Source organism: Myxocyprinus asiaticus, chromosome 20 (genome assembly GCF_019703515.2).
Source record: "Myxocyprinus asiaticus isolate MX2 ecotype Aquarium Trade chromosome 20, UBuf_Myxa_2, whole genome shotgun sequence".
NCBI classification, from domain to species: domain Eukaryota; kingdom Metazoa; phylum Chordata; class Actinopteri; order Cypriniformes; family Catostomidae; genus Myxocyprinus; species Myxocyprinus asiaticus.
This window is the reverse complement of record NC_059363.1, coordinates 48,081,845-48,098,800: the sequence shown is the minus strand read 5'-3', so window position 1 is coordinate 48,098,800 and position 16,956 is coordinate 48,081,845. Positions and strand designations below refer to the sequence as shown.

At 40.7% G+C, this 16,956-nt stretch overlaps 1 protein-coding gene across 1 annotated transcript in view; it reads right to left on the bottom strand.

Annotated features, from left to right (window-relative positions):
• Positions 1-14,039: 14,039 nt before the first annotated feature.
• The window catches only part of LOC127411015 (proline-rich membrane anchor 1-like), a 67,783-nt gene continuing 64,866 nt past the window's right edge, over positions 14,040-16,956 (bottom strand). The window contains exon 4 of the mRNA XM_051646324.1: positions 14,040-14,240. Within this exon, the coding sequence (XP_051502284.1) occupies positions 14,138-14,240 (103 nt within the window). The 3' untranslated portion in view covers positions 14,040-14,137. The remainder of the gene's footprint in view (positions 14,241-16,956) is intronic.

Here is a 16,956-nt window from a genome sequence, read left to right as displayed (position 1 = left end):
TGCACTTGGTGATGTATGGCTTGGATGCAGCTGCTCGGCCATGGAAACCCATTCCATGAAGCTCTCTACGCACTGTTCTTGAGCTAATCTGAAGGCCACATGAACTTTGGAGGTCTGTAGCGATTGACTCTGCAGAAAGTTGGCGACCTCTGCGCACTATGTGCCTCAGCATCCTCTGACCCCGCTCTGTCATTTTACGTGGCCTACCACTTCATGGCTGAGTTGCTGTCATTCCCAATCGCTTCCACTTTGTTATAATACCACTGACAGTTGACTGTGGAATATTTAGTAGCGAGGAAATTTCACGAATGGACTTGTTGCACAGGTGGCATCCTATCACAGTACCATGCTGGAATTCACTGAGCTCCTGAGAGTAGCCCATTCTTTCACAAATATTTGTAGAAGCAGTCTGCATGCCTAGGTGCTTCATTTTATACACCTGTGGCCATGGAAGTGATTGGAACACTTGAATTCAATTATTTGGATGGGTGAGCGAATACTTTTGGCAATATAGTGTATATATAAAATAATCACACACATTAACAACTACACCTCTCTTTCCACTGCCCCTCCCCGAGAGCCCTCAAAAACACCAAATATTTGCCCCATTTACCCACAAATGAGTCCAAATGCCCCAGTCTTCTATCAAATCAAATCAAATCAAATCACTTTATTGTCACACAGCCATATACACAAGTGCAATGGTGTGTGAAATTCTTGGGTGCAGTTCCAATCAACATAGCAGTCGTGACAGTGATGAGACATATACCAATTTACAATAACATCAAATTAACACAACACAATTTAAACATCTGATATACACATAATTACACACAACACAATATACAAATAATAACATACACTGTACAGTATACAATACGCTGTTTTTGTTTTTGTTTTTTTTGTTTTTTTTTACTATATAGATACACATTATTCAAGAAAAATTAAAAATTAAAATATATATAAAAAAAAAAAAAAAAAAAAAATATATATATATATATATATATATATATATATATATATATATATATATATATATATATATATATAGAATGTACAGTATTGTACTGTATTGACATTCAGGCTGTCGGTTGATAGTCAGTTGTTAAGAGAGACATAATATAATAATAATAATATAATTTATGACAGTCCGGTGTGAGATATAAGAGTAAGGGTAATAAAGTGCAGTGCTGATGTATATTGATCATGAGAGATCAAGAGTTCAGAAGTCTGATTGCTTGGGGGAAGAAGCTATCATGGAGTCGGCTGGTGCGGGTCCTGATGCTGCGATACCGCCTACCTGATGGTAGCAGTGAGAACAGCCCATGGCTCGGGTGGCTGGAGTCTCTGATGATCCTCCGAGCTTTTTTCACACACCGCCACGTATATATTTCCTGGAGGGAGGGAAGCTCACCTCCGATGATGTGTCTGGCAGTTCGCACCACCCTTTGCAGTGCTTTGCGGTTGTGGGCGGTGCTATTGCCGTACCAGGCGGAGATACAGCCAGTCAGGATGCTCTCCACAGTGCAGGTGTAGAACCGTGTGAGGATGTGGCGGTTCATTCCAAACTTCCTCAGCCATCTCAGGAAGAAGAGGCGCTGATGAGCCTTCTTCACAACGACTTCAGTGTGGATGGACCATGTGAGTTCCTCAGTGATGTGGACACCCAGGAACTTGAAGCTGCTGACTCTCTCCACTGGTGCTCCATTGATGGTGATGGGACTGTGTTCTCTGTCTTTTCTTCTGAAGTCCACCACAAGCTCCTTTGTCTTACTGACGTTGAGGGAGAGGTTGTGCTCCTGAAACCAGTGTGTCAGAGTGTGCACCTCCTCTCTGTAGGCTGTTTCATCATTGTCAGTGATCAGACCTACCACCGTCGTGTCATCAGCAAACTTAATGATGGCATTGGAGCTATGTGTTGCCACACAGTCATGTGTGTACAAGGAATACAGTAGTGGGCTGAGAACACAGCCCTGTGGGGCTCAAGTGTTGAGGATCAGTGATGAGGAGATGTTGCTACCTATTCTAACCACCTGGCGTCTGCTTGACAGGAAGTCCAGGATCCAGCTGCACAGCGAGCTGTTTAAGCCCAGAGCCCGGAGTTTCTCATCTAGCTTGGAGGGCACTATGGTGTTGAATGCTGAGCTGTAGTCTACAAACAGCATTCTCACATAAGTGTTCTTTTTTTCCAGGTGGGAGAGAGCAGTGTGTATTGTAGATGCAATGGCATCATCAGTGGAGCGGTTGTTGCGGTAAGCAAACTGCAGCGGGTCAAGATTGAGTGGCAAGACAGAGCAGATGTAATCTCTGATTAGTCTCTCAAAGCATTTGCTGATGATGGGGGTCAGAGCAACAGGACGCCAGTCATTTAAACAAGTTATTTTTGATTGCTTTGGAACAGGCACAATGGTGGATGTTTTAAAGCATGAGGGGACTACAGACAAAGAGAGGGAAAGGTTGAAAATGTCCGTAAAAACACCAGCCAGCTGGTTCGCACACGCTCTGATTACGCGGCCCGGAATGCCGTCTGGGCCTGCGGCTTTACGGATATTCACCTGTCGGAAGGATCGGGTTACATCCGCTACAGAGACGGAGAGTGAACTGACCTCTGTAGCTTCAGCCGCGAGAGCTCTCTCCGCGAGGGCGGTGTTATTTCCCTCGAAACGAGCATAAAAAGTATTTAGCTCATCCGGTAGAGAGGCAGCGGTGTTCATGGCGGAGTTTTTATTCCCTTTAAAGTCCGTGATGATGTTAATTCCCTGCCACATGCATCTAGAGTTGGTGGTGTTAAACTGTCCTTCAATCTTGTCCCTGTACTGGCGTTTTGCTGTTTTGATAGTTTTTCGGAGGGCATAACTGGCTTGTTTATGCTCCTCCGCGTTCCCGGAATTAAAAGTGGAGGTCCGCACATTAAGTGCCGTGCGAACATCGCTATTGATCCACGGCTTCTGATTCGGATAGATTCGTACAGTTCTGGTCGGAATCACTTCCTCTACGCACGTTCTGATGAAACACATTACGCTATCAGCGTAAAGCTCGATGTCGTCATCAGAGGCGGACCGGAACATCTCCCAGTCCGTGTGATCAAAACAGTCTTGTAGCATAGAGTCTGATTGGTCCAACCAGCACTGGATCGTTCTGAGGGTGGGTGCTTCCTGTTTCAGTTTCTGCCTGTACGCGGGCAGAAGCAGAATGGAAGAGTGGTCCGATTTGCCAAATGGTGGGCGGGGGAGGGATTTGTAGCCATCCCGGAATGGAGAGTAGCAATGATCCAAAACCCGGTCCCCTCGTGTGTTGAAACTAATGTGCTGGTGATATTTTGGTGCGACTGATTTTAAACTGGCTTTATTAAAGTCCCCGGTCACAATGAACGCGGCTTCAGGGTGCGTGGTTTCTTGCTCACTTATACTCCCATACAGTTCCTTGAGTGCCCGGTCTGTGTCGGCTTGTGGAGGAATGTACACAGCAGTGATAATGACTGCTGTGAATTCCCACGGTAGCCAGAATGGTCGACACAGAAGCATAAGAAATTCCAGATCAGGAGAGCAGAAAGACTTGATGGAATGTACGTTCCTCTGATCACACCAGGATTTGTTGATCATAAAACATACACCACCTCCTCTAGTTTTACCTGAGAGGTCTTTCGCTCTGTCTGCTCGGTGCATGGAGAACCCCGCGGGTTCAATGGCTGAGTCTGGAATCTCCGCAGACATCCAAGTTTCTGTTAGGCAGATAATGCAGCAGTCCCTCGTCTCTCGTTGGAAAGAGATCCGCGCTTTCAGCTCGCAGAGCTTGTTATCCAGAGACTGAACATTTGCCAGTAGAATAGTGGGTAGCGGGGGTCGATTTGCGCGGCGTCTTACTCTGATGAGAACGCCGGCTCTGTTTCCCCTTTTCCTCCTGTGTTTCCGCGGCCGTGCTGCCCAGACAAAGGGCTCCGCTTGCGTATTTGTAAACAGCGGGTCGGCATTGAGGAATGTGAAGTCCGGTTTTCGGTGTGAGATCGCTGAACCAATGTCCAAAAGTGTTTGTCTGTAGTAGACAATAAGGCAGACAACATCCAAGACAAAAAATATAAGAATTGTAAACAAAACAAACAAAACATTGCTATGTTGTGTCGGAGCTCGCAACGCAGCAGCCATACTCGGCGCCATCTTGAGCAAAAAAAAAAAAAAGGGAGGACCCTTCTTCGAAAGCTGCCACCCTCCCCATCTCAGAGTGCCACTCCTGAACTCCAGCCAACTTCCAAGTCCTTAAAACAATTTGTCTGGCGATCATGACACTGGTTAGGACCCAATTTTGTATGTGTTTATTCTCTATATTGATGACTGCCCCATCGCCAAAAATACAGAGTCTGGGGCAAAATGAAATTTGAGTGCCCAATACGTCACACATAAAACTCTGAACCTTCAACCAAAATTCTTGGATCATAACACACCACCAAAAAACATGGGTTGTGTCTCCATCTTCTGATTGGCATCGCCAGCAGGCGGGTGTGTCTTTAAGACAAGCCTATGCAATCTAGAGGGGGTCCAATAGAATCTACATAAAATCTTGAATTGCATAAGGCGCACCCTTGCATCTCTAAATACAGACTTGATGTTTTTTAGAATCCTAGCCCACACTCCCTCCTCCAATACCAAGTTTAAATCTTTCTCCCATAATCTCTTGATAAAAGTTAAAGCTCCGTCCCCCAGACTCTGAATTAGCAGGGAGTAATACACTGATGCCTCATGACCTTTTCCAAAAGCAGTAATCACCACTCCCAGAATTTCTGCCGCTTTAGGGGGGTGTATGCTGCTCCCAAAAATAGGACAGAGTAGGTGACACAGCAGTAAATACCTAAAAAACGGAGGATCTCAACACTCCACTCTCATATAGGTCACCGAGTGTAGTAACCCCCCTCACAATCCACTCTGACCAACAGAAAGGGGACTTATTAATACATCATTTTGGGTTCAGCCATATGCTCGAGGCAACATTTAAATAAATGGCGAATTAAACAATCTGGACACTGAGTGCAAATGCGAGATAACAGGGTGTAACTTAACTTCTCCAGTTAGTTTGATAGAAAGGCTTTGCAATGGTGAAATAGGGGCAAGAAATTCCTGTTCAATACAAAACCAGGGAGGGGCTCTCTCAGGTGGAAGTGACCAATGAGCCAAATGTCTGAGACCGAATGCATAATAATAAAACAAAATCTTGGGAAGGACTAGCCCACCTTTGTCAATCGGCCTATGCAGCTTACTGAAATGTAATCTGGGATGTTTACAATTCCAAATGAAGGACTTCGCTATGCTATCAAATTGCTTGAAATAAGAGAGGGGGACATCTACAGGGAGAGATGGTAGCAGGTAGTTGAATTTTGGAATACAATTACTTTTAATAACATTAACCTTCCCAATCATAGATAAATGTAAGGAAGCCTACCTGCCCACATTGCTCGAAAACCTTTTTATTAAAGGATCAAAATTAGTTACACTAAATCAGACAAATTTGCTGGGAATAAAATTCCCAAATACTTAATTCCCTGTTTGGGCCACTGGAAGGCACCCGGCTGGAAGGCCGTTACTGGACAGTACGCTGTCAAAGCCAAAGCTTCGGATTTAGACCAATTGACTTTGTATCCTGAGAATTTGGAAAAGGAGTTAATAATTCTGTGCAGGCAAGGCATGGATCTAGTAGGGTCGGAGACGAATAATAAAATATCATCTGCGTAAAGCAGAAGCTTATGCGCTACACCTCCCGCCGTCACCCCTGGAAAATCATCATCTTTTCTTATCGTGGCTGCTAATGTTTCCAGGGCAAGGCAGAACAATAATGGGGAAAGAGGGCAACCCTACCGGGTGCCCCTATCCAGAGTAAAATAATCTGAAATTAATCCACTTGTTTGCACCGCTGCTACAGGGTGCCTATAAAGTAACTTAATCCAACCAATAAATGTACTCCCGAACCCATACCTTTCCAAAATCTTAAAAAGATAATCCCTTTCTACCATATCAAACGCCATTTCGGCGTCAAGAGAGATGGCAGCGACCGGAGACTGATCTTTCGCTACTGACCACATGATATTGATGAGACGCCTAATATTATCAGAAGAGCTACGGCCTCGAATAAACCCCACCTGATCTATATGTATAAGAGATGTCATAACCTTACTTAATCGGTTAGCCAGAATTTTGGACAACATTTTTGCATCTAACTGGATCAGGGAAATTGGGCAGTAACTTTTACACTCGCTTGGATCTTTGTCCTTTTTTAGAATCAGACTGATCCTGGCTTGTGTCGTGGTTGGAGGAAGCTTTCCGTTTTTTAATGATTCCATATAAACTTCTAACAAAAGTGGAGCCAGTTCTGTAGTATAAGATTTGAAAAACTTAATTACCTCATCAAGCTCCTCCCAGGTTATCTCAGAATCGAGAATTTTTTTGCACAGTCGTCAGTTTAGGGAGATCTAATGGTTCCACAAAGTTCCTAATATCTTCATCAGTGGATGAAGACATGGAACTCTAGAGATCAAAATAGAATTCTTTAAAAGCATTATTAATATCAATGGCCGAGGTAAATATTTCACCACCAGCAGATTTCACTGAGGGAATGATAGAAAAAGACTCTCTCTGCTTTATATATCTAGCCAAAAGCTTCCCTGCTTTGTCCCCCGACTCAAAGTATGACTGTCTTGCCCTGAATAACTAAAACTCCACTTTCCATGACAAAATAGTATTATATCTGTATTTCAATCGGGTCAATTCTCTGAGGCCATTAGATGACATACGGCGCTTCAGCTCTGCCTCTGCACTTTTAATATTTCCTTCCAACCCCTCAAGTTCTTGTTCTTTGGATTTTTTAACGAATGAGGCATACTGTATGATCCGACCCCTAAAAACCACCTTAAGTGCCTCCCAAACCATGCCCACAGAGGATACTGAGGACCAGTTGGTCTCCATATAAACATTGATTTCAGTCTTTAACATTTGTTGGAAATCGGGATTTTGCAAAAGGGACACATTAAGGTGCCAACTATAAGATTTCTTTTTCTCTATATGTGGCATCACCTCTAAACTCACCAGAGCTTGATCTGAGACTAAGATATTTCCAATTGAGCAATCAACAACAGCTGAAATGTGGGATTTGGACACCAAAAAAAATTCTAGAATAAATCTTATGGACTGATGAAAAAAATGTATAGTCCCTACCGGATGGGTTCAAATGTCTCCAAATATCTGTAAGACCAAAATTTTTACAGATCCTGTGAAGTGTCAGTGTTGTTCTAGGGGGTTTACACACTTTTGCTTCACTATGATCAAGGACTGAATCCATCAAAATATTAAAGTCTCCTCCCAATATTATATCATGAGGGGTGCCAGCGGCTTGCAACATCCCTTCAAGATCTATAAAAAAGTCCTGATCATCAGCGTTAGGTGCGTAAATATTAGCCAAAATCAACCTTTGCCCTTGAATTTCAGCTAAAACAATAATTACTCTTCCTAATTTATCTTTAATCTGTTTGAGACATTTGATTCTTGAAGAAACACTATATCATATTTCTTACATTTAAGAAAAGTAATAACCTTCCTTCTTTTTATGGGGTGCCCCAACCCATTCACATTCCATGTGGAGAGAGACAATCCACTCATATTAAGATTTGACATTTTGATATAGTAGAAAAAATAAACTGTGTGTCAAAAACAAAATTATACAGACCACATTCCCCATTAGTGAAACAATCAAACCCCGAACTTCCCCTTGAACAAAACAAACAGAAAAAAGAAAAACGTGCGCATTAACCCCGCGCACGAAAGCGCCAACCAGCGACAATCCCTCTAAACTCAAAAGGTCCATGAACACCCACAAGCCCTCACGACAACTTTGCCATCGGATTGCTCAATTTGTGAGCCAAAATTACATAACAGAAAATACTTTGTAAAATAAGCCCAGTCAATAGGAAAAATGAACACAAAGGACATGCAGATTAATTCACAGAACTGTCTCAAAGGTGTGATCTTTCACAAAACAAATTCCAGCTGATATAAAACCGTTCAGATTCCTCGGACAGACAAACGAATGTTCATTGAGCTGGCTGTTATGAGTTCAGCGGATGACGTAATCATTCCAATATCCCGTAAAAAAAACTCAACAAAACAAACTACAGCCAGCAGGAGGAATAAGCACGAAGAACGAACAGATTAAGCCACAGCTGTTCCAAAGGAGTGTTATTCAATAGAACAAGCTCCAGTCGCTAGGCGGAACCAATACAAAAAGAAACAAAACAGGCATCCTGGTTCTCCGGATGGTCGAGTCAATTCACTCGGAGGCCGCATAAACGTATATACCATGACTTACACAATCCGTCACTTTATAAAAGACATCCTTTGTGTTAGCATGTAGATATTTTGCAGTCATCCGTAGTGTCCACTCTCAAACTGGCTGGGAACTTCAATCCAAAAGTAATCTTTCATCAAAGCAAAAGTTTCTTTAAGGAAAAGTGTTATTCACAAAACAAGTTTCAGCCGCTCGGCGGAGCCAACGCAGTTTACTCAGCCATTGATTCAATAAAAGACATTGCCTGATTGGGACATATAAATACTTTGCGACCGACCTTCGTTTCTATTCTCAGTTTGGCAGGGAACATCAGAGCAAAAGTTATCTTTTTCTGATGTAAGAGTTTCTTGCATTCCTTGAACCGATCGCGTTTCTCTCTTGTCGAGTCCGGGAACAAGAAAATATTATGGTTCTTCCAAGAAAGCTTCCCTTTGCTCCTCGCCTGGCGCAACACAAGATCTTTATCGGATGATCTCAGAAATCTGGCCAGAATCGATAGCAGATCTCCGAGCCGGGACTCTGTGAGCTCGCTCGATTTCCAGTTTATGTGCTGTTATGTTGAGCAGACTCGGGAAAAGCTCGTCCAGGAATTTCACCATATCTCTGCCCTCCTCATGCTCAGGAATTCCAACAATTCGAACATTATTCCTGTGGCTTCTATTCTCAAGATCTTCAAGCTTTTCAAGGAGATGTTCCAAATCAACTTTGGTCGTGGGCGGATTAGTGGTTAATTCCCTCTCCGATGATTCCAGAAAATCGATTCGTCTCTCAACATCAGTCACTCTTATAACTATCTAAGAGAATTTTATTTCCATCGCCGTAATCGATCGACGTATTACAACAAGATCCTCCAAGTCAGCAAGAACCTTCGTCAACATCACCGACATGTTGGACAACTGACGCTGGATCTCCTCTCCCGCTGTGCCATCCAAATCGAGTCCCCGGTCTGTAGGCCTGTCGGGGCTTTCATCCTGAACACTTAAGTGTCTTTTAATGTCTCCAGAGCCCGAGGATTTTGAATTCTTTGACATATTGTCTTCCTAGAACAGTTATGGAACAGGGTGTATCGAATCTCACCGGTGACATTAATAGTGTTAAAACTAGCAAAGTGCACAGAGCTCGCTGTTCACACGTCCGAACCTCACATGGCGTCACGTGACTCCGGAAAAAGACATTTTAGATCAAATATAGACATGCCCCATTTCTAGCAGCCATCACTCCAAAACCTTATCCTTGAGTAATCATGCTAAATTGCTAATTTTGTACTAGAAAACCACTTGCCATTATATCAAACACAGTTGAAAGCTATTTGGTTTATTAAATGAAGATTAACATTGTCTTTGTGTTTGTTTTTGAATTGCCACAGTATGCAATAGACTGGCATGTCTTAAGGTCAATATTAGGTCAAAAATGACAAAAAAGAAACAGCTTTCTCTAGAAACTCATCAGTCAATCATTGTTTTGAGGAATGAAGACTATACAATGCTTGAAATTGCCAAAAAAGATTTCATTCAAAGGTGTACACTACAGTCTTCAAAGACAAAAGACAACTGGCTCTAACAAGGATAGAAAGAGATGTGGAAGGCCAGATGTACAACTAAACAAGAGGATAAGTACATCAGAGTCTCTAGTTTGAGAAATAGACGCCTCACATGTCCTCAGCTGACAACTTCATTGAATTCTACCCGCTCAACACCAGTTTCATGTACAACAGTAAAGAGAAGACTCAGGGGTGCAGGCCTTATGGGAAGAATTGCAAAGAAAAAGCCACTTTTGAAACAGAAAAACAAAAAGAAAAGGTTAGAGTGGGCAAAGAAACACAGACATAGGACAACAGATCATTGGAAAAGAGTGTTATGGATCTTAACCCCATTGAGCTTTTGTGGGATCAGCTAGACTGTAAGGTGTGTGAGAAGTGCCCGACAAGACAGACACATCTATGGCAAGTGCTACAGGAAGCGTGGGGTGAAATGTCACCTGAGTATCTGGACAAACTTATAGCTAGAATGCCAAGGATCTGCAAAGCTGTCATTGCTGCATGTGGAGGATTTTTTTTAAAGTATTTTTGAAGTAGTTTAAGTTTTTAGTTTTTTAGTTTTTTCACGTTATTAATGTCCTGACTATACATTGCAATCAGCTGAATGCCACTTCAGTGTATAAAAGTACAAATTTCTTTCCATAAGAGCAAAATCTGCACATTATTCCAAACTTTTGGCCACCAGTGGATGCACTCGTACATTGTACATCGTACATTCCCAGAGTTTTATGTAAGAGGGAAACCCCCAAAAATGCATTGTAACTTAGCTGCAGGTCACGATAGAAAGTTAAGGAAACATACACAGCAACAACTCTGGAATAAAGCGAGTCAACAGAGAGTAAAATAGTGAAGTCTTCCTCGGATGCTATGTGTGTTATTTAGACAAGCGTGGGAAAATTACGTTGCTGTGGAGAAAGCTGCTTACTGGGAGTAAACGTTGCACGTAAACACTGTTTTCTCGCAATAAGCTGCTTTCTGGTGTCCGTGTAAACATATGACAGTTGCAACTAATCAATACTGACAAGTGACCTTTGGCATTAGTAGGATAATCCAGAGCTAGGTTCATTAAACGATTTGAATGCATTTTTCTAAGGCAACCGGCTTCATGTCGGGTTGTTCTTCGCCTCCAACTTATGCATTAAAAATGCACACTTTGTTGTGGATAATCTCTTACATAAAGTAACAACAGACACCAAAGTCTATTGAGAATTATGTCTTTTCGTTTGTGTCATTCTGACTGTTCTGGTCACATAGCAAGTACAAATTAAAATCAACATCATTAGCTCAAAACAAACAATAGGGAGGCATGGGCCTGTATATGGGCTGGAGCTACACTGTCCCATAATGGTAACACACACAAAACACATGCAATACACAGCAAATTCAGAAAATACTAGAAAACATGAACATCCCCAAAAACCCATTTTACATTCTTTTTACATTTAGGCAAGAATTTAGCCCAAACTTGGTCAGTTCTCACCAATCTGCAATGCATTCTGGGTAGCCGGTGGCACGACAATGTGTGTGTTTGTGTGTGTGTGTGTGTGTGTGTGCGGGTTAGGGTGGTTTATGAGGACATTTATTTTTTTTGGTTACAAACTAGTCATTTCAAGGGTATTATGCTGTAAATGTGCTTTATGAGGACATGTCTAGTGTCCCCATAAATCAAATCGCTTAAAAAAAAAAGCATTCTAAATTATGTTTTTTTGAAAATGTGAAAATGCAGAAAGTTTTCTGTGAGGGTTAGGTTTAGGGGTAGGGTCAGGTTTAGGGGATATAAATTATCATTAGATCGGTATTAATTCCATAAAATGCATGGAAGTCTATGGAGAGTCCCCACAATGATATAAAAACAAGTTTGTGTGTGTGTGTGTCTGTGAGAGTGTGTGAGAGTGTGTGTGTCTTTGAGAGTGTGTGTGAGTGTGAGTGTCTGTGTGTGTGTGTGTGTGTGTTTGTGGGCAGGTTTAAGTGGTTTACGAGGACTTTTTTTTAGGTTACAAACTGGTAATTACAAGGGTATTATGCTATAAATGTGGTTTATGAGGACATTTCTAGTGTCCCCATAATTCAAATCACTTAAAAAAAAAACATACTAAACGATGTTTTATTGAAAATGTAAAAGTGCAGAAAGTTTTTTGTGAGGGTTAGGTTTAGGTGTAGGGTTAGGGTTAGGGGATAGAATCTATAGTTCATATAAAAATCATTATGTCTTTGGAGAGTCCTCATAATGATAGCTGCACCAGCATGTGTGTGTGTGTGTGTGTGTGTGTGTGTGAAATCAAAGTGGGTGAAAAAAGCTTATGTCACCCCACTCTTGATTTCACACCAATGACTGCCAGTAGCAGCCCAAATCAAATTCATGGCTTTGACTCTGGCCTTCAGGACAGCTAATGGAACTGCTCCCTCTTCCGTTCACTCCTCCAGGTCTATGTCCCAACTCACTCTCTCTGACTCACACAAACTTCAAAGTAGGAAATAACCTGTGCTGCTCTGTAACAAATGTCACTCACAGATCCTGTTTCATCTGAAAAGTACAAATGATAGTAAAGCAGTACTTTTTTTTTTACATTTATGAATTTACTTTAATGAAAACAATCAACATTAAACACTACTACAATAATAGCAGCGAAACAACTTACATAAAATAGAACAACACAAAACAATCACATGTAATACATTTCTGATAAGTTGCTTTAAAAGCACTTAAAAAAAGAGTAAATGTAAATTCATTTATATTACTCAGAGGGGCTCCTCAGCCCTTGGGTAATAATAATTTGTATCTATACTGAACAAAAATATAAACGCAACATGCAACAATTTCAAAGATTTTACTGAGTTACAGTTCATTTAAGGAAATCAGTCAATTGAAATAAATTAATTGGGCTCTAATCTAATCTAATCAATGCATATGGAAAATTTCTGGGATCTTTTATTTCAGCTCATGAAACATGGGACCAACACTTTACATGTTGTGTTTATATTTTTGTTCAGTGTATATAGCACCTTTTAGTGATTAAGCACAAAGTGCTTCACAAAACATAAAATCAAAAACACACACAGTAAAACACATCATGTTCACATAGTAATAAAAGCAAGTCTATACAAATGAGTTTTTAATCGAGACTAAAACAGACACAGATTCAGCAGATCTAATATCCCAGGAAAGGCTGTTCCATAATCATGGGGCGTTCACTACAAACGCTCTATCATCTTTAGTTTTGCATCTGGATCTTGGAACAACCAACAGTTCACGACAAGAAGATCTAAGAGTTCTAACTGTTTCAAAAGGTCTTAAAAGTTCTGCTATATATCCTGGCGCCAACCCATGTAATGGTTGATATGTAATAAATTAAATCTTAAAATCAACCCTAAAAATGAATTGGTAACCAATGCAAAGAAGCTGAAACTGGAGTAATATGATTAAAAGACCTTGTTTGTGTTAATAGTCTAGCTGCAGCATTTTGCACTGATTGTAGCCATGCTAAAGTGTGTTAATTTAACCTCATCGTGTCCAAATGTGTCAACTAACAAAGGACAATGCATCAATGTGAACTTCTGCAGTTAATCCAGGATGGACTTCAAAGATATTAGTCATTAATCTTACAGTTCTTACAAAATCTTTGTTTAAACACTGACCCTTAACACTTAGTTTAATAATTTTAAACCATGACTTGCACTACACATAAGTAATATTGGCATTATATTCATGTTCACTCTACATGAGTGAATAACAGTTATAAAGGCAGGTTTTATCAGAATTCACGTTGATGCATAATTTACATACTGTACCATTTTATACATAATACATTTTGCTGCTTTCTGAGAATATATTCACGATAGTTGTACAGTGCAAAAGAGAATCTTGAATTTATTGAGCAATTACACAGACACGATCACATCATATGGGAGCCACTGCTTTAATGCATGTATGGTCTCAAAATAGTCTCAACATGATCTTCAGTGGCAAATAGATGCATCAGCAAGGTCAATGACATGAAAAATGATCTTAATTAACACTTGCCTTCTACATTAATCACTCACACCATCATAAGTGCTTCATTCAAGGAAGTCAGAAAAATTGCGCCCGGAAGGGGTTTTTGGATCCGTTTGCATCATTCCGGTTTCACAATCCCCCCCCCCCACCCCTCCACCCCCTCTCTCTCTCTCTCTCTCTCTCTCTCACTTTCACTCACTCACACACACACACACACACACACACACAAACACACACACACATACACAAATGACCGCTGTCATTAATCTTGACCCGTGAGTGTGTTATACTACTGCATTATTAGTCGCAGCATTTTTGGTGGTTTTGAAGGAGCTCATGGCGTATTCTCCACAACTGGCACTGTTCTTCTCTTTCTTCAGGGGTTTCCTGCACACAACAATACCATACCATACCCATTTCAGAAAATACATTTCAAAGGGAATTTTACAATATTTACAAGACTACTGCAGAGAAATCAGCGAAACAAGGATAAAATTCACATCATACACTTCACAACACACAGCTGAATCTCTGCTGTTTATACATGTAAGACAGGATTATTAAATATGGCCTATTTATATCCTCTTCCTTTCTTTGCATCTGTGGTTATTATATTTATCCAGTGCACTGTGAGGTAATGGCCTGTGCTGAAAGCGCATGTCATGCAGAAGTGCAGTGAAAACAGTGAGCGCTGTCTTTGTGCTCCACACTACTGCACTGCTGCTCCCTAAAGGGACATTACCGAAAGCCATCAGCAAAGAATTATTCACACCAGAGTCCAGAGGAGTATTTATGAGAGTCCAATAATGGTATTCAAAGAAGCCCAAGTGCATATTATATGGCTATTAAATATATAAATAAATAGTTACTTTGAGCTTGTTTTTTCAGATCAGCTCGCTTGTTTCTCGTGCGAGATCTGGCAACACTGTTGTGTAATCTGTGTCTAAAGTGCTGAACTCATGGACGGTCTCGTTTCTGTAATACAAATCTGCTTTGTGTCTGTACACTGTTAAAGCTTTTGTTGCCATTAATGACTGTTAGTACTACTGTATGATTAGAGCTTCAGGAATGACATAAACTCTGCACACACATCTGAACACTCTGTCAGATAACATGGGGGTCTCCTGAGAGCCCATCGGGCGTCCTGCTGTTCTGGCTCCACCCAGATTCCAGATGGTAGCAGTTGACAGGTGGTGACACAACACTTCACAGAAATCATAAATATTTGATCCCAAATCATGCCCAGCCCTGATTGAAGTTTGGAGGAGAACATTGAGACCGGCGCTCATGCTGAAACAAATAAGCGCTTGAAAATGAGCCAGTTTCCTGCATTGAACATTCACGGTTTCTGTTCAGTGTTTGGGTGAAATCCATCCTCACTTAGCTAGCTTGACGGGATTTCCATTGAGAAAACAACCATTCTGCTTTTCCAGAATTTCCTCTGTAGTACTCTGAGCAAAATACACTTCACAATTATTAACACAGTTACTGTACCTATTAATTAAATAATTAAATTCCACTGTTTCTGTCACTCATTCCACTGAGCCTGAAATTCATTTTTACTCCAAAAAAACTTGGTGAAATGTTGGACAAGGGTAATGTCATTTCTTGGTGTTATACAAAGACACTATACAATATTCTCAACCTTTCCTAAACATTGGGGGATACTGAAAGCAAAGGTCCAATATATCACTGTCACACCCCTCTGTGAATCAAGGTAGATGGCATCAAAGCAATACGTTATCAATCCAGGCTTTTTCATGCATTGAAAATGTTTTTGTTGGGCGCCCAAGTAAAATGTTGGGCCACTGAAGCAAACTGAATAATACTTTTATCGCACTTGTTGGGTTGACAGACGATTAATTGTTTTTCTGTAAATGCACGGCTATGAAGTAGCTCCAGGTTCATATCACTTCAGCAAATTATTCAGTTATTTCAAAGAGCCTACCCTTGCAAAATAACCAAAACAAAGACAATGTCTAAGCAAATCAGATAAGAATGACAAACAGTTTCTGTATTATCTGAAATTACTTTTAATACATTTGTTAAACACCCTCACGCTCTCTCTCTCTCTCTCTCTCTCTGAAGTTCTTCAAGTTGTTAGGAGATAAGTACAAGCTGAAATTATGAAGTCAAAGCCTTATTTTCTCTTTAAAATAGATGTTTGTTGTTTGTAATGTCTTTCATCCATAATGACCATAAAAGGTAAACACATTTTTAAAGATTTATGTTTTTAAAGGAGGATTAAAAATACACTCCTTTGTATTTTTATTTCTTCAGTTATGCTATTTCTTTCATAACAACATATTTAAATATGTTTTAATATCTAACATGAAAATGAATGATAGTGTCATTTATACAGCGATGTTGTTCATTAATTCCAGCTGTTTAAATGCATGACCTCTGGATCAACACCCTTACCAGTGCCCACATTCATTTTCACGATATACTTATTCATGACATAAGACGAGATGAGACACACGCATACACACACACGACAGCAACTGAAAAACTACATACAAGCAAACAACACTAGCTCCCTGCTACTGAGAATACGGGTGTAAAAAATGTTGTATTGTACAATGCAATACGATTGTATTACGATACTATCGTGATTCAATACCATATGTATCATACGATTCATAAACAAACTCATATTGTAATTAAAACCAAGCAGTGCAATATTGAGAGCTGCGGAACAGTCTCCTCCCCGGAGAGACGGCACTGAGCGCTCACAGGAAAACAGAGCAATACTTACAGTACATAGGCGAGAGGATCGATGGCAAATGCAATCACAAAGTAGATTGTACTGTAGTGGTACAGCTTATCGAATTTCCAAACAACAGTGCCATGTCCAGGTGCTACAGTTGTAATGATAAGTCAACAGAGTTGAGATCCAAGTGCAGCTTTTAATAATGATAAACATAGTAATTCAGACAGGTAGGGGTAAATCACCAGCAGCAATAATATCAAAGGCAGTCCAGAGGGGTATTCAATAAACAGGCAAGAGAACGGGGCAGGCGGCAGACAATCACAGGTTATATCTAGGTAAAACAAGGCAGTAATAGTAGGCAGGCAACAACGGATCAAAAACAGGGTAAAC